The sequence below is a fragment of the Leuresthes tenuis genome, unplaced genomic scaffold (genome assembly GCF_036924035.1).
Source record: "Leuresthes tenuis unplaced genomic scaffold, fLeuTen1.0.hap1 SCAF_22, whole genome shotgun sequence".
Taxonomy (NCBI): domain Eukaryota; kingdom Metazoa; phylum Chordata; class Actinopteri; order Atheriniformes; family Atherinopsidae; genus Leuresthes; species Leuresthes tenuis.
The window spans coordinates 25,815,562-25,839,011 of record NW_027325376.1 but is presented as its reverse complement, the minus strand read 5'-3'; the positions used below and the strand labels follow the sequence as shown (position 1 = coordinate 25,839,011).

Genomic DNA, 23,450 nt, shown 5'->3' with positions numbered 1-23,450 from the left:
AAACAGCAGTTTAAGTGTGACACTTTGAAGTGTTGACTGTGTGTGATTTGTCTATTAAGTAGGCCACTGGTCTTATTTCTGTGTGTCAACTACTCAAATGCAACTGTAGCACTTCAAAAATTTGTGTACTTTCTTCTCACTGTTTTGAACTTACAAGAACACAGTTTAGAGTTTATGAGTTAAGACCTGTTCATTGTTGGTCGAGGAATTTTGCTCAGGGCCCCAGAGGTGTCTGACTCATCCCGAGAGAAAATGCTGACATTTTTTATGTGTGGTGTGTGTCTCATTGTCCTCCTGCTGCTCCTTCTTTCCTCCCACTGCTCGGTTGTTGGCAGACAGTCATTTCTTATTTTTCTTCATGGGGGTTGGGACTATTCACCGTCTGGCTCACACATGGAATTTTTCACTTCCTACTCGCAGTGAGGACACAACTGCTGCAATCAGCTCGAGGAAGCACACTACTCATTGCAGCATTTTTGTCTGCTACTTGTAAAGGATGATGAAGTAAGAGGTGTGTGTCTTTTTAAAGGGACAAATCGGAAGCTCCAAAGAATCAAACTGCACCTGGAAACATGAGTGTCCTCAAAGTCAGACTTGGATTATGAGTAAACTTCTCTTACCGGAAACAAAAGGACCTCAGAAAAACCTCAGGAGGAGAATGTAAGTGTACTGCAGTGTTACAGAAGACGAAGTTCTCGTCATGAAAGGAATGTTGAGCTCAAACATATCCAGGCTCACAGATATTTTTGTTTCAAACCCTGTGCTTAATTCAGTCTTCATCGGGAAGATAGAATTCATTCTAAAATTAGTGAGGAGATTTAATGTATTGTTGTGCTGCCGTACCTCAGTAAGGGGAGCAAAGAATTTTCTGAACTACTTGTTCCAAGATATATGACAGGGTTTATTGTCCTGATGAGGGTCTTGTGAAGAGGCCCCTCATCCACTCTGAAGCCATTTACATTTCCTGAAGTGATGGAGAAAATATTTAGATCTACTGTAAAAGTAAAAGTAAGCATTCAGTTCAATGTAAAAAATCCAGCTTGTAGCATCAAAATATTTAGTTAAAATCTGCATAAGTAAATATTTCTATGTTAACATTATGACCATCTGCTCGATATGGAGTTGATCCGCCTCATGTTGCCAAAAGAACTCTGACCAGTCAGTGAGTGGACAAAGAACATCTGAGGATATTCCAGAGTGCCTGGTATCAGGATGTTGGCAATAGATCTTCTGGGTAGTGGGGTGGGGTCCTTGTGGCTTAGGCTTGGTTCCAAGAGATGACATCAGATAGATATCTTCAACGTTTGGGGTTGTTTTTGAGTCTTTCCTGATCAGTTTTTGTGTGACCAGCTGTCCTGCTGGGTCCTAAAGTATTTATTTAAAGAACTGACAAAAAGTGTGGCTGGGACAGAACACCAAGAACTAAACCTGAGGTACAAAAAACTAAGTCAGGATGAGAGGAGAAAAACCTGAGCAACAACGAAACCAGAGAACATGGATGAAGACACAGTGGTGACGGCAGTAATGGCAAGGATCTGACAACGAGGTGTGGAATGGAGCTGAGAACCAAACGGGGAAACTGAGGAATACTAAGAGCAAAACCAGATCTAAACACCGTACTGAAAGCAGAATAAATTAAAATAAGCAAACTAAAGATATAGAACCAAAAGACTAAATTATTCAACCACAAAAACACTGGAAGCTCAAAGGACAGGAAAAACGGAAAAGAAAAACTACAGATTCCTCTGCCTTTCCTTAATTCCAGGTGATTTTTCTTATTGGGGATTAAAAAACTATATTTAGATAATTAAGTGTTACATTCATATTAAGATCCAATGAGAACAGACGGAGGCTCTCAAGAGGAGGGTTCCCATGGAGGGGGACAAGTGATGCTGTAAAGTACAGTGTGAGAAAATGGAACCTTATTTTAGTAGACCCCAAAAAGAAAATTTAGGAAAATGATGACAGTATAACAGCTTATTACTGCTTCTTTAGCATAAGGAGATATATGTCCTTTTCTTCTTTTGCAGGTTCAGCCTCAGGCTCGCCTACATTTTCTCATATAACCTGTTCCAGTTCTGTGGTCACACATGGATCCTGGCCAACACCATTGCCAGGTTTTTCACATTTGGTCGAGGTTTGAAGAATAAGGATTAATAAGATCAACTCTTTCAATCACTTTTGCTTTAAAAGAAAAAGATGTCTCCATCAGGTGGCATTTATTAGTGAAGATAAAATAAGACTTTGTCTTTCCAGATGCTTTAGCAGACACATTTTACTCTGTTGGCTTTGTGATGAGTCTGTGCCTGCTGCTCTCCATCCTGGAGCTTTTCCACATCGCTGATGGGATTGAGAAAGCCAGACTCCTTCCTCGCTTTGTTCAAGTTTGTGCCTCAGCTCATGTCAAAGAAAAAATCCTTATTCATTACATAGATGTTATCTAACCTTTTCACGCATTTGTTAATAAACAGTGCATGACATTTGTTTCTTTTTTTTCCAGGTCATGGAGAAGAATGTTCTGCTCATCATAGTCATCACATTGGAGGAGATACAAAGTAAACCAGTAGTGTGTTTGCAGTTCTTCTTGTGGAATATTCTGGACCTGTTACGGTATGCAAAAAGTCCATGACATGTCTTATTAGAATGGAGGGAAACCAATTAAACTTTTTTTATTGCAATACACTTTCTATATATGACTACAAGACACAATATATTGTAATAATTATAACTGTGAAAGGCCCCTGGTTTTGCACACAACTAAGTGAGGGGTACCACCAAACAAGCAGCCCAGTGAAGCAAAAGAAGTTCTCCAAACACATCAGGGATAAAGTTCTGGAGAAGTACAGACGAAGCCAGGAGAGGGTAGACCACCAAACTCACAGACCAGGCAAGGAAGGTATTCATCAGAACGGGAACAATGAGTTCAAGTGTAACCATGATGGAGCTGCAGAGCACTCCAGCAGAGATATGAGTGTCCATGGGAACCATTTTAAGTCACAAAGACGAACATCATGGTATAGTGGCTATTGCTTCAGAAAACAGAAAAACATGTTTGGTTCATCAAAAGACAATTCCTCAAAGAGTGGAATAAGGTACTCTGGGCAAATGAAACTAATGAGAGTAGAATCAAAACTAAACAAACACATGTCACTCAAACCCATTATCTTTGTTGTGGGGATGTTTATCATAAGCAGGGCCTAGGAAAATGGTAAGAACTGAATAAATGATGGACGGTGCTGAATACCAGCAAATTCTTGAGGAAATTCCAGAAAATTGAGGATCGTTCCACCTTTTTATTATGTCGGTTACCTTAAGCATACTGCTAAAGTAAGACTAACATAGTTTAGGGGGGAACATTAGTTGTCTTGAGATGACCTTGTCAAAGCCCAGACCTTAATCTGTGGCATGTATGACTTCTGATTTCTGTACACCAGCAGAACCCATTCCGCTTGAAGGAGCTGTCAGGAACGATGGTTAGGTAGGATGCAGATGTCGTTCTGTAGCTCTGGAGTAAGAGCAGTCGCTCACCAATCGGAAGGTCGGTGGTTCGACTCTGGCTTCCCCGGGCTACATGTCGAAGAGTCCTTGGGCAAGACACTGAACCCCACGTTGCCTCCCAGTGTATCACTGGGGTATGTGTGTGAATGATTAGAAAAAAAAAAAGCACGTAGTTAAGTAGTTAAGACGTGCTGTATGAGTGTGTGTGAGTGGGGTGAATGTGGCATGTAGTGAAGCGCTTTGAGTGGTCAGTTAGACTAGAAAAACGCTATACAAGTCCATTTACCAATTTAAAAAAAAAAGGTTTATTTCCAAAAAACACAAAAACAGAGGGCACGGCAGAGCCGGATTAAAAAATGCTTAAACTGTGAAATTATCAAGACTATGAAAAACGAGACAAGACTATGAATAGATAACTTAGAAACAAGACGATGACTATGAGGCAGGAAACCAGACTTAGCTTCTGTGAACATGACATGAAGAGTTGGTGAGGAATCTGCGATGAGTGAAAGGAAACCAGGAGACTAAATGCTGTGGAGGGAGTGATGAGTGAATGACGTGCAGCTGATGACAATGAAACGATGGCAGGGGAGAAACATGACAAGAACTCAATCTAAGAACCTGACAAAAACCTGAAAACATATCAAATGACCTGAAAACAAGAGTTAACAAAACTGTATATAAAGCTGTGACAGGAGCTAAAGCAGTTCAGCACAAAGTAATGAGCAAAAGTCCCGATGGCTAGATGTGCCAATCGTAGATTTATACGAGCCGGTCCTTCAACTTAAAGTAGTCATACAGGTTGTTTATTTTTACCTTTCAATATGACTCATAATGGCTTTCAAGTCCAAGACCGACACTTCTGTCAATACTTTCCTGAAAATGTTTAGTAATTTCCTGATTGGGTCACATTACTTGGTTAGAATTAGAAAGATATCACAGTTACTGCCAAAGAGCACCATTTTTACAACCTGACTGCCACACTCATGGATGCTATTTTGCAACATCTAAACACAACAGCGTAAGGCAAAAGGTTATCAGCTTGAAAAAATAACATCACCTGGCTACAGTCAGAAATCAAAATCTACTGGGGTCGTGTTAGAAAACAGGCATGGTTAGGACCAAGAAACATTGATTTTATCATGCAACCTTTGTCATGGATACTATTCTTACCCATCACATGCAATTGCTGTCATGACCACGAGCAGTCAAATATTATCTGTTGCTATTTATTGGCTGTATATGACTGCATAAACAAATGGCACATGGCTGCGTTTTGAGGAGGACAGTATTCTCAGAAATACCCTTTGAGACTTACCAGCGATGACTACTTTTTTAAAGTCCATTGCAGAAAATCCCAAAACATATCCATTTAAACCGGCCACACATAATGCTGTCAACCAACATGGCTGTATATGGAGCTACAGCAGTAAAATTTATTACATTTGAGTTGAATATGTTACAACTTTTTACAGTGGGGATCTGGAGAAAGTGAGGTGAGGTGAAAATTCAATGAACTTTGTAAGAACATTGATGTCTCCACCACGAGGGCCAAGACAATTCTCAGGTACTTTATCGTCATTCTCAGGAACTTTAAATTAAGTTTCAAATAGTTTAATGCCCACTAAAAAACCTCCAGGTCTGCAATTTGATTTTTACAATGTTATAACCGGCATTTTTGCTGGGTGACAGTTCAGCTAGTGCATTGCCATACAGATTTCTGGAGTCAGGCCAAAGACCGGGTCAAAGATACAAGCTGACACTTAAATCTTAGATAACAATTTTGTGACACATTTTTTTACAATGTCTTGCATTGCATGACATTGCATTTACTGATGCAAAAACAAAATTACAACGAACGTGGTGCCAGTCGCCTTATCATTGAATCTTTTGTGCAGATCTACTCTGTTTATCTTGACCACAAACTGGTGTGGTCAGTGGCAGAGTTAAAAAAAACAAAACATAAGGTTGTGAAGAACTATTTTGATATTTTTGATAATGATATTCTATATCGGTCTGGAGCCATCTCCCTGCAGCCTAATTCAAACCCTGGTTCCTCAGGTGAAGTGAGTTTAAGTGGAAACCCACCTAAAGAGTAAATTGCAAACTGTAAAAACAGCTGTAAAACCTTAACTCAAGCACATCTTTTACATGCTCCAGCGATTTAACTCACCAACTCATTTAGCATAGACTATAATAACATGCCCTGAAAACCTAGGCTAACATTTTGATGTGTTTTGTGTGATGACAGGTACCCTCATGAACTCCTGTGTGTTATGGATACACCCTCCTTACCCATGTTGTGGATTCGCTACTCTCTCTGGATACCCTTATACATCCTGTCAGCCACTAATGAGGGTAAGTCAACATTATAAACTGCCATCAGATTGTGAGTCATGAACAATAGTCACAACAATAAGAAATTGACTTTGTGATCATGTCTCATAGGCTGGTGTTGTCTAAGGGAAGTGGTAGTTAGAACAGGAAATGAATTGGCAAAGAACATGATATGGTAACGATACAGGAAATGAGTTAAGAAAACACTTTCCACTTGAGTGTGTGAGTACTTCTGATCGCTGCAAGCCGACACCCTTTAATGAAACTCCAGTGTATCAGTGACACACAGTTATATAATTACTTACCACAAGGAAAAATATGGGCCCATTCAAAACCTCACTACTGCTGATTTAAATATTGCCATTCCAAGTGTTCCATTTCAGTCAATTCTACTGTTTCTCTGTCTTCTTTAGTTGTCACTATTTACCAGGCCCTGCCTTACATTGAGTCAACAGCCTCCTACTCTACGTATATCCACCTCCCCTTCGCCCTGATGCTTTATCTGCCTGTTCTTGCTCTTGGTAAGAAGAATAAGCACAACATAAACAGCACACACATAGTAGGGTTTGTTGCTTCAGTTACTGACACGATGCCAAAGTGTGATCTAGAAGGTCCAATATAAGCAAAACGTGAATGCAGTTAAGCGTCACAACATCACAAAGCAACTTCAGTAATCAACTTCTGTAGAAGTAGCGCCTCTTGATACTCGGACCATTTCTTGGTAAACAACAGTTTAGAGTAATGTGCTACTATGTGTAGTCTTATCTGTAATAATTCTCATAATTATTCTTAATATCTCTTAATATCAAAATAGACCAAGCTCAGTAGTTCTTTACAGCTTTCTTCTTTTTTAAATTTTTTTATTTTAAATCTGCCACTGCAAACCTAATTGGCTTTTGAGTTTGTGCCCAAGCATAAATGTAAACCAAAAGATAAATGGACTTTCTTGAATTTCTTGACCTTAACCTCTCATCCCAAAGGCCCATTTTTAATCTCACATCCTGATGCTCATCATGAGCCTGGTTGTGAGAGAGGATTCCTGTCCTTTATCTCATTTTCCAATTGCACACACTCACTTCCTCCCTTCAACAACTGAGGTGACAGAGGCTTCTCACAAAATAAGAAGTCCTTGCTTCAGAGTAATTTCAAACCAACGTCACTGTCTCACTCCAGCCTGTCACTGAATTTAATTTTTTCTCTTGCACGAATCAACACATATACTTACTTTAAATTCAGTTTAAAATGCAGAGCTAATATTTCACACCCCCTTTAGGGCACACTGCTGCATGCTCACTTAAAGCTCCTTGGTAATTCTCCTCTCTGTCTACCAGGTGCAATCTAGGAATTTGAATCCTTCGAAATATGTGGCTGTGAATAATTACTGGGTCACAGGCAGGAGGACAGGGGACAGAGGAGACGAGAAGGCTAAAATTGGACAAATGAGATGAGCTCTTGGAATAAAAAAAACTATGAAAGAAATAACAAACATCAGTATATAAAAATTAAATAACTAGAGAGAATGGATTTACATCCTTTCAGTCAGACTGCCAGAGTGATTGTGTTTAAATGACTCTCAAGTTTATATGACAATATTCTGTAAAGACCCGGAGTTAACAATAACAGTAACACCAGTGAATCAAGGTTGACTGTAGCTGTTTCGATTCAATTCAATTAAATTCAGTTTTATTTATATAACGCCAAGGTTCCTCACTGTAGAACTAGGAGCCAAGGAAATACCATCTAGAGTAACTATATAACTAGACAATTTCGCCCTGAAGCACTCAGGTCCAAAGAGAACAACTTCAGTTTTGTCTGAATTTAGAAGCAGACAGTTCTGAGTCATCCAGGTCTTTATGTCTTTAAGACAGGCTTGTAGTCTGACCAACCAAATGGGTTAATCTGGTTTTATAGATAAGTACAGCTGAGTATCATCAGCATAGCAATAGAAATTTATGCCATGCTGTCTAATAATGTTACCTAATGGAAGCATGTATAAAGTAAAAAGAATCGGTCCAAGCACAGAACCCTGAGGAACTCCATGACTTACTCTGGTGCATTAGGAAGATTCCTCACCTACAAGAGCAAACTGAAATTGTACAGACAAATATGACTTAAACCAGCCTAATGCAGTTCCTTTAATCTCAATAACATGTTCAAGTCTCTGTAACAGAATGCTATGATCGATCGTATCAAATGCAGCACTGAGATCCAATAGGACAAGCACAGAAACAATTCCGCTATCAGAGACTAAGAGGAGATCATTGGTGATAATTAGCTAAGGTTTAAGTACAGCCAAGGGCATAAGTTTGGTCTCAGTTTTGGTAGGGGCACTTGCCAGCAAACCACATCTGTACTGGATCTCTGAAATTCCTGAATGTATTTCAAAATAATGTATCAATGAATAAAATCTAGACCTTATATGATGACAATATGCATTACACTTTTCAAACTTATGAGAAAAACTTTAGAATATTACAGGAATAGCCAAGATTTAACTTTATCAAGTATTTGTTTATAATATTGTTTCAGGAGTGCAGATCCGATGTCAGGATTGGGGGGACACAAAAGTTTTTTTTTGCCCGTATGCAACTCATACCATGCCACCATAAATCAAAACTACGTAGAGGCTCACCATATCATTCAAAAAGTACTGCACAGTGAATCATTTATTGTGCTTACCTTTCTTGTTTATTTGTCCTAAACAGCCAACAGCACATATCACTGCTTACTGTTATATTAGTAAATCATCATTTGAAGGGTGTGTAATCTCTACTCATGTTCTTATCTTCCCAATTCCCCAATTCTTCTCACCAGCTTCCTTTCCTCCCAGTGTATGGGACTACTTAATGCATTATTAACTGATATGGATGGATAACAAAATATGAAGCCCCAACCAAGTTGTGTAAACTAAGACAGTTCTAAGAGTACAATAAACACAAGTTGACCCAACAAAATCTCATTTATTCTGATTGATTCTGTCATTTTCCAGGACTCCCTGGAAGAAGAGATCCTGTATCTGTAGAACTCTTCTCATATGTTTACCTCTTCTTGTCTATATAACTGTATCTGGACAACTCCTGGATACAATAAAGGAGAAATAATTTTAACAACTTGACAATTAATTCATATCTATTCATTTATATAGTAAAAAAGTCTTTATAACAAAATGTACCTATCTTTTATCATATCTCTCACCAGTAGACTCAACAAAATCATGAAAATCATTAACAAAATGTATCTATGTTGCCCTTTTTTTATCATCAATCTGACCAGTAGACTTAACAAAATCACGAAAATCATTCAATTCAATTCAAATATTTCAAACCAATCAGACTAAACAAATACCAACCAAAAACAATGAAAAACACCAAACAGAACAACCACCTTGGTTTGAAATGGGGATGGAAGAAGCAGAGCTGATCTATTTCCAACCCCAGTCGTCACAAATTTCATCAACATCATCAATAAGTAGACTAAACGATATCATGAATTCATATCCATTCATTATACAATCCTGTGAGTATTGACCACTGAGTATGTGAGTCTGATCACTATACTCACAAACTATCATAACTAGGCAAATGAGCCAAAGGTGTGTTTGCGAGTTTCACTACCAGCAATAAATTACTGACAGAGATTTGGTCTGTCCAGCCCATCAACCTTGTCTCTGTGCACATGACACACAACAACACTGATCAGTCGTTCCTGAGACATGGTGGCTCTAAGCCAGGTTTTAAGCCTTCTCAAGGCGCTAAGGTGCTTCACAGGAAAAAAAAAGAAAAAAAAAAAAAGGAAGCTGCTGGAACTAAACAACAATAAAAGTCTAACCAGAGCCTCCACTTGTTCGAACAGTCCCCGCACCTCCACAGGCAGTTCCCTCAGTACCTCTGCTGCCTCCTTACTGCAGCTGAACTCATATTTACTCTTAAATAAAGGCAACTCAACAGCAAGAGCAACTCTTTTCAGCTCATACCACATCATCCACCTGCCCAATGAGGAGAATAGTCTCCAGTTTCTGCAGATCCTTAAAACTCTCCTGATCAAAGCGTTCAGCAAATTGAGCATCCACAGTATCTAAGACCTTGAAGAACTCCACACGGTAATAGTCAACTGCTTCATCAGGAAAGCATCTAGCATTTGGCACCTCAGTGGGTTGTATCTGTGCAGACTAAACCAGTGCAGCATTTGCCTTTTCATAAAGGATCACATAGTGTTGGTCATTTAGTGTCTCCTGGAAAAAGGAGCGGACGCAGTCAACCGCTGCCAGCATACCAGAGACATACCACAGCAGAAGTGAGTGTAAGACCCAAGATTGTTTTGCCCTTGCTAAAATGTTCTGCTAAGGTAATGGCTGCAGATTTGGATGTACTACCAGCCATTTTATCCAAGCTGCAGAGAACTCTGTCATACTGAGTAAGCACAGCCTTAACGGACGTGTGCCAGACAGTCCACCTGTTTGGGCACAGCAGTTTCAAGTTTGTCATTGACTCAGGTTGGTTGTCTCTTGTTGCGATGTCTGCAAACATGGCCTTGAATTTCCCTGACTGACCAAAGAGCACACCTAGCTGGTGGATCCAAAAAAGTCCTGGATCAGTGGGGAGGCTGAGCAGGCAGCCTGTGCAATAAGATTGGAACAGTGTGCCCCACAGTGGACAGCCAGGGCTAGTGGCTGGTGAAATTAGAGGTGGGGGTCAGCCACTTTTTCAGCACAGGATCATCTTCTGACCTCAACTTCAACAGTTGGTTGAGATTCCCACTGCCAGCTTTACCTCTCAAGGCTTGACCCTGTCTTGCCAGGTACTGAACAGAGCTGACGATTCTCAGGTGACTATGCATGGCGTCGTCCTGTTGTTTAGCCCATGAGCTGGATAGCTGGACACTGACAGGGTTAGAGTCATGTGCAGTCACTGTTACTGCATGACAATGAGAGTGGGTTTTTTGGTGAGCTGCAAATTTCTCTAAAGCCTTCTTCCAGTTGCGGAAGCCTTCAGTTACAAAAGCAGCGTCCACTTTATTGCCAAAAGAGGACCTGTTGTCAGTAAACACTTTGTTACAATAAAAGCACAAGATCCCTTTGACCTGCGGATTGTAATGGGGCCAGGTGTACTCTTGAAACCATTTTTCTTGAAAAGATAAAACCCTCTTTGACCACTTTTTTGTTTCTATGTGTTTTGGGTGTGGCTGATAAGGTTTTGTTCCACTTTCTACCCCTGTACTGCATCTGGGCTCTGGCCTGGTCTGGTTGTTCCCTGGCACTGGTCTCTCTCTGGGTCTGCAGCTTGACCCTGAATTCTGAGCCTGACACTCCACCACGATGCTCTCCCTGATGTTCTCTTCTGCCTCTCCCCCTGACTGAGAACATTCTGCCTAAAGAAATAAAATAAATACCAACTTCATTTCTAGAGGACATCTACTTTCCTTTTCCCTCTTCACATTTTTTTTTACTCAAAATGACAGGGCTTCTCTCACTATAACTGTGAAAGCTTACCGGAGTCTCCATCTCTACATCCTCTCGACTGCTGCAGCTTGAACCTTAACTCTGACACTCCACCACACTGTTCTCCCCGATGTCCTCTTCTGCCTCTCGGTTACATGCTGCCATTCCGACATCTCGCCATTCCGACATTGGCCTCCAATTGTCGGAATGGCGACACTTAATTTTTTACTAAACGTCCCGCCATTCCGACACTTTTTTCCTCCTATGGTCGGAATGGCGGTATGTTTTTTTTTTTTAACATACCGCCATTCCGACAGTTCCTTTTAATAGCCTATTTTTGACCCAAAACATTTTGCACTAATGATATGCCGGCGCAAATACGCCCTAAAGTTTGGCGCACAAACTCTGCACATGCAGAGGCCACAGAGGCCTCGCAAACAAACTTTAATAATCTATTATCAAAATCCCCTGAATTTCAAATATAAAGATACAGATATTAATGTAACTCTGGCGAGACTGAAACTGATTAAGCAGAAATACAGTGTCAGTGAGCTGTCACAGCAGCCAGCTGGAGCGGAGCTCTCCACAGAGCCCATGCGTCTTTTGCACGCTGTCATCATATGCAAAAGTAATAATTGCAATTACAGATATCACGGCTACTGCACAGGACACAGTTGCGAGCACTCTGCCTTGCCTTGCCAATAGGAGAAGAGAGAAATGACAGCATAGAACGTATAAAACACAACAAATTGCAGTAAAAACGTTTATTCATGTTATTCATGTGATTTATGAGTTCTCGCTCCAATTTTAGGAAGCGCGGATGGGCTTTGCGCATTTGGCACAAACACACAGCCGTTGCGCAAGGCTTTATACAGCCTGTTGATATCCAGGTGTGACCTAACTGGTCACACCTGGGAGTAAATGTCATGTAGAGATTGTTTTTACATGACATTACAGCTGAACATATAGCTTTCATCCACAAACCAACGTGGGAGAGCCCGAAGACGCATGTGCCAGACGCACATAGGCATGAGTAAAACCAATTTTGACCACTTCATGCTGTTTATTTGCTTTCTTTTAGTTAACTTTCGTTTCTTTTGGATTCTTGTGCGTGTTATGGAGCCGTTTTGGTCCATGTTTGTAAGCCTTTTTTTCCTGGATTAAATTTTCGGAAGTTGAAACAAGTGGCATTGGAGTGTGTGATTGAAAACCACCGCGGTCTGCTTCTCCTCCTCCAGTTGCCGATACTTTGTGTTTTTAATAACGCTTGTCTGTAAACATGTGTTAAACATATAAATTGCATGAACAGAAAGAAGGGACTCACCTGTTGAGTAACGCACATTTCCTTATACGGAAAGCCTTGTCGGAATGGTGGGACGTTTGAATGTCGGAATAGTGGGATGTCGGAATGGTGGGATGTCGGAATGGTGGTATGTCGGAATAGCGGGATGTCGGAATGGCGGGATTTCGGAATGGGTGTTGCTACCCCTGCCTCTCAATCCGAAAGAAATTATCATCATGCTATGAAACCTTACCTGACACTCCCTTTCCCCATTATCTTGTCTGGTAATGTTATTTAAGTTGCTCACCACCTCTTCAGCTGTCTTCCTAACTTTCCTTGGCCCAAGAAAGAAATATCTTATCTTATCTCTCCTTTTTTCTGCCATGCTTTGGCCACACGTACAAATAGGACAGACAATGGTTAATTATGGAATGATTCAAATATGTCTTGACTTCACAGAAATATAGCTAGCTAATATAAACACCTGATCAATGTTCACTAGCAAGCAGGCAAGCCATCTAGCTGGTGCATATAGAAGTATGAGGGCTAGTGCTAACATGTAACTAACTTTATCTAGTTAGCTAGTACTGCCAAACTAGCTTGTAGCGAAGTTGCTTCACAAGCATTAAACACTCTGATTAGGTAGTAGCCTGCTGATCATCGGCGTCTGTGTAACAAACTACAAATTCATCTGCATTGTAGTGAAGGAGACAAGAGATGGAATGTAGAGTCAGAAATATATTTTTCAAACATTATTTGTTCCACCATTCAATCATTTCTTTTTAGATGTGAATCTAAAATCTGAAGAATGTGAAGTATGAAAACATATTTCTTAAATTTTGAATAATTTAGGGTATTTTTATGGGGGGGGGTTTGCACACATAAAGAGAAAAAAATATCTCCTGATAAAAAAATGCTAATGAGTGTTTACGTTAGGCCAGAAGGCTAGCATGGCTAACTTACACCCTTGATTACAGCAACCTTAAAAGTCAGAGGTATATATCCTGTCAACAAAGACAGATTGATCAAATCCAATATGAAAGTGTTCATGAAGGGAAAAACCTACTTGGGATTGGGTTTAGAAGGGACTTGCTGTTGTTAGCTCAGAGAGATCAACTGAACAGAAGCCGTCTAAATAAATGGTAAATGGACTTGTATAGCGCTTTTCTAGTCTAACTGACCACTCAAAGCGTTTCACTACATTCACCCCACTCACACACATTCATACAGCACGTCTTAACTACTTAACTACGTGCTTTCTAATCATTCACACACATTCATACACTGGGAGGCAACATGGGGTTCAGTGTCTTGCCCAAGGACGCTTCAACATGTATCCTGGGGAAGCCAGAGTCGAACCACCGACCTTCCGATTGGTGAGCGACTGCTCTTCCTCCTGAGCTACAGCCGCCCGAATACAAATCAGGTTCTAAAGAAAGTTCTAAAGCTGCTGTACTTGATGATACATTGGTGATAATAAAGGTGCTGTCATGGGCTAGCAATCCATGGTAGCAGTAGCGAGGCCTGGCAGCTTTGTTACAACCAGCATAAGCTATAACTAAACTACGGAAAATACCCTTAGGGTCAGCGAGAGCAGGGGCTGAAGATGACTCACAGGCAGACTACATGGCAACTGACACTGGAACAAACATGACTATGAGTTGGAGATGTGACTCAGTGAAGGATAGGGGCACGGGCCTATTCTCTAAGGCTAGAACTGGGCAGAATAGTTCTCAGGACAAAGTGAGCATAGCTAGAAAGAATAAAAGTGGTAGGCTAGAGGGAAATAAGCTCCGGGTATGTCCTTGTGGCTGGCAGAAAGTAATGTCAGTTAGAGGCCTTAAAATGCATCAGGGAAGAAGGAGATATGTTGTAAAATAAGGGCAGTGTGGCCGCATCGATCAGTACTTTTTAAGAAGTTAATAGAGTAAGTCGGATGAAGTCCAGCGACAAAAACCACAGTCCGAATGATATCAATAACACAGCTACGGAGGTGGAGGAGTAGGTTCTAAGAAGGGATGCAGCTGATACTGAGGTGAATGGGCCAGTTAGAGAGAGAAATATGGAGCAGAAAGCTAGAGTTAAGTGGTCTCGGGCAAAAAGCAACAAAGAATGGGAGGCAGTGAATAGAGATTTGTCAATAATATTAGGTAGGCATAATAGACTCATATGGTGTAGAAAGATTTGGAGTGCAAGATAGACATAGGGTTGAAAGAGTACATTTAGTTAAATCCAGACAACACAGAGAGAAACAGAAATTGGTTAAGGAAAGAAGAAACTAAAGAAAGCAGTGGAAAAGAGCTACAGAGGAAGATAATTCACAAGGAATTTGACAAGGAGATTTTTTCTTAGCTGACAATGCACATAAACGTAAACATAACATAACAAACATTCAACCAGAAAGGACAACAAGAAAAATCAATAAGTTAAAGAAAGGAATAAAAACAAATGAGAGAAGTGTTCAGAGGTCTGGCCTATATATTCCAGTATATACATGTTATATTATTTACAGTGAGGATTATGCTGTTCATTTATGTACAGGTAGTATATTGAGCATACTGAGCATCATATGACATTATGAGACATATAAAGTGCAAAGTGAATGATTGATTTTGGAGTCAGGGGGTTACTGACAATGGGTGGCTGATCAAGTGTTCATCAGTTGACAGCCTAGGGGAAGAAACTGTTTTTGTATCTGTATGTTTTGGTGTTCTGTAACGCCTGCCAGAGAGAAGAAGTTCAAACGGATTGTGTCCGGGGTGTGATGGGTCTGCAGAGATGTTCCCTTTTCCTGACTCTGGTTGTGTATAAGTCCTGGATGGAGGGCAGGTTAACATCAATGATTCTCTCTGCAGTCCTGATTGTCCATTACAGTCTGTTCCTGCCCTGTTTGGTGGCTGATCCAAACCAAACGATTATGCAGGTGCAGAGCATAGACTGGACTATTGCAGTGTAGAAATGGATCAGCAGCTCCTGGGGCAGGTTCAACTTCTTGAGCTGACGCAGCAAGTACATCCTCTGCTGGGCCTTTTTGACTATAGAGTCGATGTTGGTTGCCCACTTCAGGCTTCAGGTCCTGGGGGATGGTAGATCCTACCATAATAATACATGGGGGGGGGGGGCAACAAAGCCAGAGGTGGAAGAATATCTAAGAAATACATATTTGGATCTTGACCAGTAGGCCTTCCAACTGACATGCCACCATTAGGAGAGATAGCTCATAAGATGGATGTTAGATCACCGAGGTGGAAGGAGATTGGGGAGGTAGTCAGGCGTGCAAAGGCTTCGTTGGCCCAAGGGCCAAGTGGAGTCCCCTACTGGGTTTATAAAAGTGCACCTGATATCCTGAATTTTCTGTGGAGACAATTAAGAATAGTTTGGGAGAAACAGGTTATTCCTAGAGCATGGTACAGGCGTTCTTATTCCAAAGGAGAAAGAGTCCTCGGACCTGAGTCAGTTCCGGATTATCTCTCTCCTAAATGTAGACATGAAGATTATTTTTAGTGTAGTTGCACAGAGATTAGCTAGTTATTTAGAAAGGAATAGCTTAATAGACACTACTGTGCAGAAGGCACCAGGTTTGCAGAGTGTTAGGGTTATGATGACGCCATGATTTGGCATCAGATTCAGACAGCCAAGATTTAGAAAAAAGACTTGCATGTTATATTTCTGGATCTAGCAAATGCATTTGGTTCAGTGCCACATAGTCTTATTTGTAAAGTGTTTGATTATTTTAGAGTGCCTGTAGTAGTTGTTAACTTAGTAAGAGCATATTTCCAGGATATTAGACTGCCTAAGTACAGCTGGTTTCCCAACAGGTTGGCTAGAAACAGGCATTATGGCAGGGTGTATGATTTCTCCATTAGCATTTACAATGGCGATGGAGATAATTATTATAGCTTCCAAGTGGGTTGTAGGTAAAGAGAGATGTCAGGATGGCATACACCTTACACCAATTAGGGCCTACATGGATGATATGACAGTGGTGACTACAACAGTACCATGTATGAAGAGAATACTTAAGAGACTTAATAAAAATCTAAAGTGGACTGGTATGAAAATCAAACCTCTAAGTAGAAATATCTCAATAAGTAATAAGAAACACAAGTAAGTGATAGAAAGTTTGTAATAGATTAAGAAAAAATTCCAGTGATTAGGTAAAAGTCAGTAAAGAGTTTAGGTAGGTGGTACCAGGCAGTCTTGAATGATGGAGAGCAGGTAGTGCAGTTTCGGAAAGATATTGCTGAGGGATTGGATAGAATAGATAAATCAGGGCTTCTAGGAAAGTTGAAGCTGTGGTGTCTGCAGTTTGGATTGTTTCCTCGATTAATGTGGCCACTATCTGTGTATGAGATTCCATTATCTGTTGCAGAAAAAATGGAAATATTAGTTAGCTTTTACATTAGGAAGTGGCTAGGTGTTCCTAGATGTTGAAGTACTGTGGCACTGTATGAAAAAGGCATACTTCAGCTCCCAGTATCTAGTCTAGTAGAGGAGTTTAAATTTACTAAAGTTAGGACAGAGCTCCTGTTAGCTGGGAGTAAAGATGTTGTAGTTAGTAAGGTGGGTCCAAACCCAACCAAGGGGATGAAATGGAATCTAAGAATGGCAGCTCAGGAGGCAGAAGCAACTCTTCGACAAACAGAGACTGTGGGTAATGTTCAAATAGGCCGGGGAGGCTTGGGGCTTGGCCCAGGCAAACCGGTGTGGAGTAGAGCAGGTCCCAAGGAGAAGTGAAAGCTAGTTGTTGAGGAGGTTTGTAGACAGGAGGAAATATTTAAGGGGTGCAAAGGCAGTGGCTCAGGCTAAACAGGGACAGTGGTTGAATTGGAAGGTGTAGAGAAGAAAAAGCTTAGTTGGAAATATCTGTGGACTATGGGGGAAAGGAGTATTAGATTTTTGATAGGGGCAACATATGATGTATTGCCAACTCCCCAGAACCTAAAAATCTGGGTAAACGGATACCCTCTATGTTCATTATGTTCAAGTACTGCAACTCTTAGGCATATTTTGTCAGGCTGTAAGGTTAGTCTGTCACAAGGCCAGTATATAGCTGCAGGTATTGAAGATAAACGAAGGCAGGTAAATTTAGGAGGGTCTAAAGCGAAGAGAGTGGCAATTCAGTATGTTCAAGAGGGGGAGAAAGTTAATGAGACAATGAGAAGGCAAGGCAGCTTAGAGGATGCTTGTGATTGGGAGATGCAGGTAGATTTAGGAGGAAAGCTTGTTGTTCCCAAGGAAATAGCCTCTACAAATCTAAGGCCTGATATAGTCTCCTGGTCTAGGAGTAGAATGAGAGTCTATTTCATGGAGCTGACTGTTCCTTGGGAGGACTTAGCAGCAGAAGCATACGAAAGGAGAAAGCTTAGGTATGTAGAATTAGGGGCAGGACCAGAGTAGCGAGGATGGAAAGTTAGGATCTGTCCAGTGGAAGTAGGATGTAGAGGATTTGTTGCAAAGTCTGTTGAGAGTAACTGGACAGAGTATGAGCAAAAAATAGTGAAGGAAATGTCAGATGAGGCAGTAAGGTCCAATCAATGGATTTGAATTAGAAGAAGTAATAGTAGCTGGGGGCCCAGCAGGGGAAGTACATGGGGTAAACAGACTCTTTGGAGAAGCAAGGAAAAAATCCAGGATGTATTTAAGCAGAGGTTGCGGCCCATGTGAGCCTTTTGAAACCAGGTGAGTTTGTCTGCTGAACCTGCTAGTGTGTCTTGTCCTGCCTCTGTTACCCTCTTTACTTTCATTACCCCCTACCCAAACCAGGGTTTGAATCCCATTCCAATTATATTGACCTTTTCTATTTCTACCCCCTAACCAAACCAGGGTTTGTATCCCCACCCCGCTATGACTGGTGTGCACGGTTTACCCTCCTGGAGGTGTCGTGGGCGCAACTAGAGGAAACACTGATGAAAGGAGGTTCCCACCTGATGACCCCAATGACATGTTGGTCAGCACTGCTCACTGGTCTTTATAGGGATTATAGGGATCACGAGGTTCTTCATTAGGTACCGAGACAGTATTAGAAGGTTAATTGTTGAATTTAGGGAGTTACTCACCGAGTCTGGTCCATTTTTGTAGCACAAGTTTCTTGTGTTTACTTTGAAGGAGTGGGGCTCTTCTCTCTGATAGAAACAATTTTACTGGTGAAGAAGCTCAAGAAATCATCATAACTGAGAGTTAAAGGAATACATGGCTCAACAGAGCCAGATCAGTCTGGCTAAAGTGCTGAAAAGTAACCTGGGATTGCTCTTATTCTCTTCAGTAAATGATGAATAATAATCAGTTCTAACTTTAAGGACTTTCTTATACGTTATTAAACTATCTTTCCAGACTAATTGAGACTCTTCTAAATTAGAGGAACGCCACTGTCTCTCTAGCTTTCTTGCAGTCTGCTTTAAAGCAGCTGTGAATTATTCCAAGGAGCCAACCTCTTCTGACTGATTACCTTCCTTTTCAGAGGGGCAACATTGTCCAGTGTTGTACGCATTGAAGCTATAGTGCTGTCAACAAGAGAGTCAAGTTCTACTGGAGTAAAATGTAGGTAGCCGTCCTCTGTCATATCTGCACATGGCAGTGAAGAAAAGGATGATGAAATCAACTCTTTAAATCTGGTTACAGCATTCTCTGATAGACTCCTTCTATATGAAAAATTCTTCTCAGAAGCTGTATAGTCAAGTAATGTAAATTCAAAAGTTATTAAAAATGGTCAGACAAGACAGGGTTATGAGGGAACACTGTTAACTGTTCACTCTCAATGCCATAAGTCAGCACAAGGTCAAGGGTATGATTAAGGCAGTGAGTAGGTCTGTGAACACTTTGAGAAAATCCAATAGTCTAATATAGAATTAAAGTTAATATTTAGGCTGTCATTTTCAACATCTACATGAATATTAAAGTCACCCACTACAATGACTTTATCTGTACTCAGCACTAACTGGGATAAAAACTCTGAGAATTCAGACAGAAACTCAGAATAAGGGCCAGGTGGACGATACACAACAACAAACACAAGAGGTTTTTGTGATTTCCACCTTGGTTGGGGTGATATTCAAAAGAGCTAAAACTAATATTGGGTCTAGGACTGATTAGTAACCCTGATCTGAAGATAGCTGCCACTCCTCCTCCTCTGCCTGTGGTTCGAGGAACATGAACATTTAAATAGTCAGAGGGAGTTCATTCATTAATGCTAACAGTCCAATTGTTTGTGTGTGGTGTCAAGTAGACTGGCATGTACAGAAAGAAATATACCGCACATATGCACCAGTAAATTCACAAGGGGGTGACCCAGGGTCAGGAAGATGTTAAGTGACTTCAAATGTATTAATTGAGAAGGGAGACCCTTTAGTAGTTGAGAGCCATGGACCAGTTTATGTTTTCCATGAGTTTTCTTTTAAACAAAACACAGTCATTGTTGTGCCTTTTTGTATGTGTTCTCATTAGAAAGGGTGGACGAGTGATGCACTGCAGCCAAGTGCTTGCTCGAAGGGCGCTTGTTGAATTTTTCCATAATATTGTACAGACCTCACAAAGTAAAGTGCCCCAGACGACACAAGTCAGATTGATTTTATCAATGTGTACACTTTTTTACTTGCAACTGCACGTTATTTCATTGTTTTCATATAATCCATGTTCCATAGTACATAGCACAAAATAACTAAAAAGAAAACTTTGGATGCGTAGGTATCAAAAATTTTGGTTGACAGTGAGTGGATGAATATCAAATATGCAAAACATTGTCTGTTCAAAGACAGCCATCTTTTTGTGACAATATTTGAATTAGTAGAGAGAACAGAGAGTGCACTAATTTGCTTTTACTACTTTCTCAGAGTATAACTGTCTTTTCAGGAGCATCTATAACAGTCTGGCAGCTGCTGAAGGAGAGGCAACACCATCTGGAGAAATGGAGCAAGAAGAAGAAGAGGAAATGACTCAAATCGTCAAAGAATTGACTGGACAGTTTGAGTCTTTCAAACTTTCAAACAAGGACTCTAAAATATGTTCCTTTGTGTGTATGTTTTGATGCATTCAGATTTTTTAAGGAAAGAGACAAAATCAAGTCTTATCAAGTATTCATCAGTTGCACTTTTAATGAAAACACTGCTAGGACAGATCACAAACATTCATCCTTAATACTTTCAATGGCTGAATATGAGCTAAAACGACAGTCCAGTTTCTCTTAAGCAGTTTCCCAACAGCCACCACTTGTGTACAACAAGCCCAAGCGGGAAAAATGCGTGAGGACTCTCTGTGCACGTTACGATGGTAACAGCATGTTGTTGTTTCTCTTAGCTACCAGCCATAAGCTCTGGTCCACACAGCTTTCTTCTTGAACTCAGCAGAGGACTTCAGAGCCAAGAGAGCAGCTGAAACAATGATGCACAGATACTTTAATGATGGAAACGTTAAGCAAAAAGAAATGAAACTAGTGGATGAATGATGTAAAAGTTAAATGTAAGGATATGCATGAGTGTGTCAGCTTCTTCCTGTATGAATGTCTGCAAGATACAGACACAATTTGTACTTTATTCTCTTGGGTTGGGATTTTAATCTAACTTTATTGTCAGTCTACCTGAGCAAAACTCATTACAAATATATGGAATAGTGATACGAGAAAAATCCAAATCCAAAGTCATGATGTGGCATTCTGTAGATGTAATTAGGTTAGATGCTAAATAACAACAGTGCAATTTAGCACTCCATCTACATTTCCGTAATGTCTGATGTTAGGTTGTAATACACAAAAAAATGTAAATTACTTAAAGTTTCAGTGTAACAATAACACAATTATATCAGACACTTTGAGTTTCTACATTCTTTGCTAAATCAATTTCTATATTCTTTCATTACTTTAATATCAACCACCTTTATCAATTTGCTTATATTCTTATACATCAGGTTACTATCACATTTTTGTTGCTTGGTTTAAGCCAGTTGCCATCACCAACTTGACCTTTTGATGTCAGTAATTGTTACACACTGATACTATAAATGTGAGTGACCTGTTGCATTTGTGTTGTTCACCTTTGGCTGTGCTGATGGTCGTGGCTGACAGATTCTGTTCAGGACCTTCTGTTATGCTGAGGAGCCAGTCTATAACCTGAGACATACAACACAGTCATCATGTGAGACCCAAAATCTAATATAGACTTAAATGAAATCATTCATATATTCATATATTTATTTTATATTTATTATATATACTATATATATATATATATATATATATATATATAGTATATATGGGTATATCTATAAATAGATAGACAGATAGAATGATAGATAAATACTTATGTGTATGTTGGAGTTGTACAAACACTAACCTTGTGGGTCTGGCTGCTCCAAGGCTCTTTGTCCAGCAACAGTGGCAGGCTGTGGGACATTCCCAGCAAGCATTGCGGCAGGGCAGTGTCAGGGAGCGACTCCTCAGCGTATAAACTGTGTGTTAATGTCAGAGGCTTGGAGTCAGGCTGCCATGGAAACCATTGGGCCCTGATGCCAAAGAGGAGGGGCATGAAGAGGTCGGCCCAGGAAACTACAGCAGCAGCAAAAAGCTGGAACAGGAAGTCTGTGGCCTACAGTCAAAACAGGAAATTTGATTTGATCAGTCCAATTTAGCCACACAATACTGATCATCCAGGCATCAGGGGACTGCATGTGAGACATTTACTGAAGTAACAGTGTAAACAGTGGGCACAAATGCAAATTTAAAAGTTTTTTTTACAGTTGCAAGAATACTTTGTATAAACTAACAGATTTGTCCCGTTGTCCTCGTAGGTGACAAAATTAGGCTACAACCATAGCTGTATGATAACCCGTAATGCAATCCAACAAGTAAGTGACACTTCTTGGTATGAAATAGTATGTCACTCGTGTAATGACTTGAGTATTAAGGTGCACCTGCATGTTAAAGCTACTTTAACACAATTTGGGTCATTTGGTAACACAACAACAAGCAGTACATGAAGCATTTCAGTTACACATCCAGCATTCGCTTGAAGTCCAGTTCAGCAGTCTTTCACCTTCTAGGTCTGTTAAGCTCCATTGTGGTCAACAGTCAGTTTATGTTTTGTTATGGCTGATTAAATTAACTTTGAACTATCAACTATTAAACTACTAATGGGTTAGCAATTTAAATAGAGCACAGAGTGAAAAATAATGTTAATCTGCAGGTTCTAAAACCAAAACAAGAAGTTAAAAGTCAGATAACTTGATTCCATACAGTTCTTTATGCTGGTAAAATAAGTGCAGCTTTTAAGACTCTATTAGGTAAATGAGTAAGAAGAGGCTAGAAAGGCAAAACGCATGTGTCTTGATGAGACTGTCTTTGAATCTCCAGTTAGATTGCAATATCTTTCCAAAAGACTCATGATTATAATGTTTCAGTTGACCACTGTCATACACAAAATGAGGATTAATCATGTATTTCTATTCATTTTTATGCCATTATTATAGGATGAGGCTACATATAATTTCGTAATTCAGAAAACTGTCGATTATTACGGTATTATTATTGTTATTATAAATGCAATTTCCCAAGATTACTTCACATAAGCTATTGGCCATACCGTGTTCTTTCTAAGACCCAATCAGGCGAGCAAGTGCGCAGCGGGTCATCTTCACTGTCACTGACACATACAACTCTTAACCTGTGAGGGAACGAGGGTATTACAGTTTCTATCAAAATGTTTATAGTGTCTGTTTAATAAATGTTTACAACACTGTGTGAGTTTAATGTAGAAGGAAAAGCAAAAAGACATGAACAAGCATGAGCAAAAGAAACACTTTGATTAACCATTATCAAATCAATATGATCTGTTCTGTTGTTCTTTAGAACACAGTTATGAGCAAACACTTTCTCACCAAAAAACATGAGAGACAAGGCCCAAATCTTTA

General features: G+C 40.1%; 2 protein-coding genes across 3 annotated transcripts in view; one reads left to right on the top strand and one right to left on the bottom strand.

Annotated features, from left to right (window-relative positions):
* The first annotated feature begins 290 nt into the window (after positions 1-290).
* Positions 291-21,079, top strand: hacd4 (3-hydroxyacyl-CoA dehydratase 4). Its single transcript, XM_072375913.1, has 7 exons — positions 291-660; positions 2,031-2,137; positions 2,257-2,384; positions 2,501-2,610; positions 5,750-5,856; positions 6,249-6,356; positions 20,403-21,079. Exons 1-7 carry the CDS (start codon positions 602-604, stop codon positions 20,483-20,485), a joined length of 702 nt encoding a protein of 233 aa, XP_072232014.1. The 5' UTR covers positions 291-601; the 3' UTR covers positions 20,486-21,079.
* Positions 20,617-23,450, bottom strand: part of focad (focadhesin) — a 70,579-nt gene continuing 67,745 nt past the window's right edge. For both annotated transcript variants that reach the window (XM_072375910.1, XM_072375911.1), the window contains exons 42-44: positions 21,878-22,129; positions 21,579-21,654; positions 20,617-20,920 (exon numbers count right to left, since the gene is read on the bottom strand). In XM_072375910.1, coding sequence (XP_072232011.1) covers positions 20,847-20,920; positions 21,579-21,654; positions 21,878-22,129 — 402 coding nt within the window. In that variant the 3' untranslated portion in view covers positions 20,617-20,846. The remainder of the gene's footprint in view (positions 20,921-21,578; positions 21,655-21,877; positions 22,130-23,450) is intronic.

What these genes read in the sequence shown, in the direction of transcription:
- hacd4 (XM_072375913.1), top strand. Translation starts at nt 602, where the DNA reads ATGAGTAAACTTCTCTTACCGGAAACAAAAGGACCTCAGAAAAACCTC. An exon ending in AATATTCTGGACCTGTTACG is followed by an intron (nt 2,611 to 5,749) that starts GTATGCAAAAAG and finishes GTGTGATGACAG; the next exon opens with GTACCCTCATGAACTCCTGT. An exon ending in TCTGCCTGTTCTTGCTCTTG is followed by an intron (nt 6,357 to 20,402) that starts GTAAGAAGAATA and finishes CTGTCTTTTCAG; the next exon opens with GAGCATCTATAACAGTCTGG.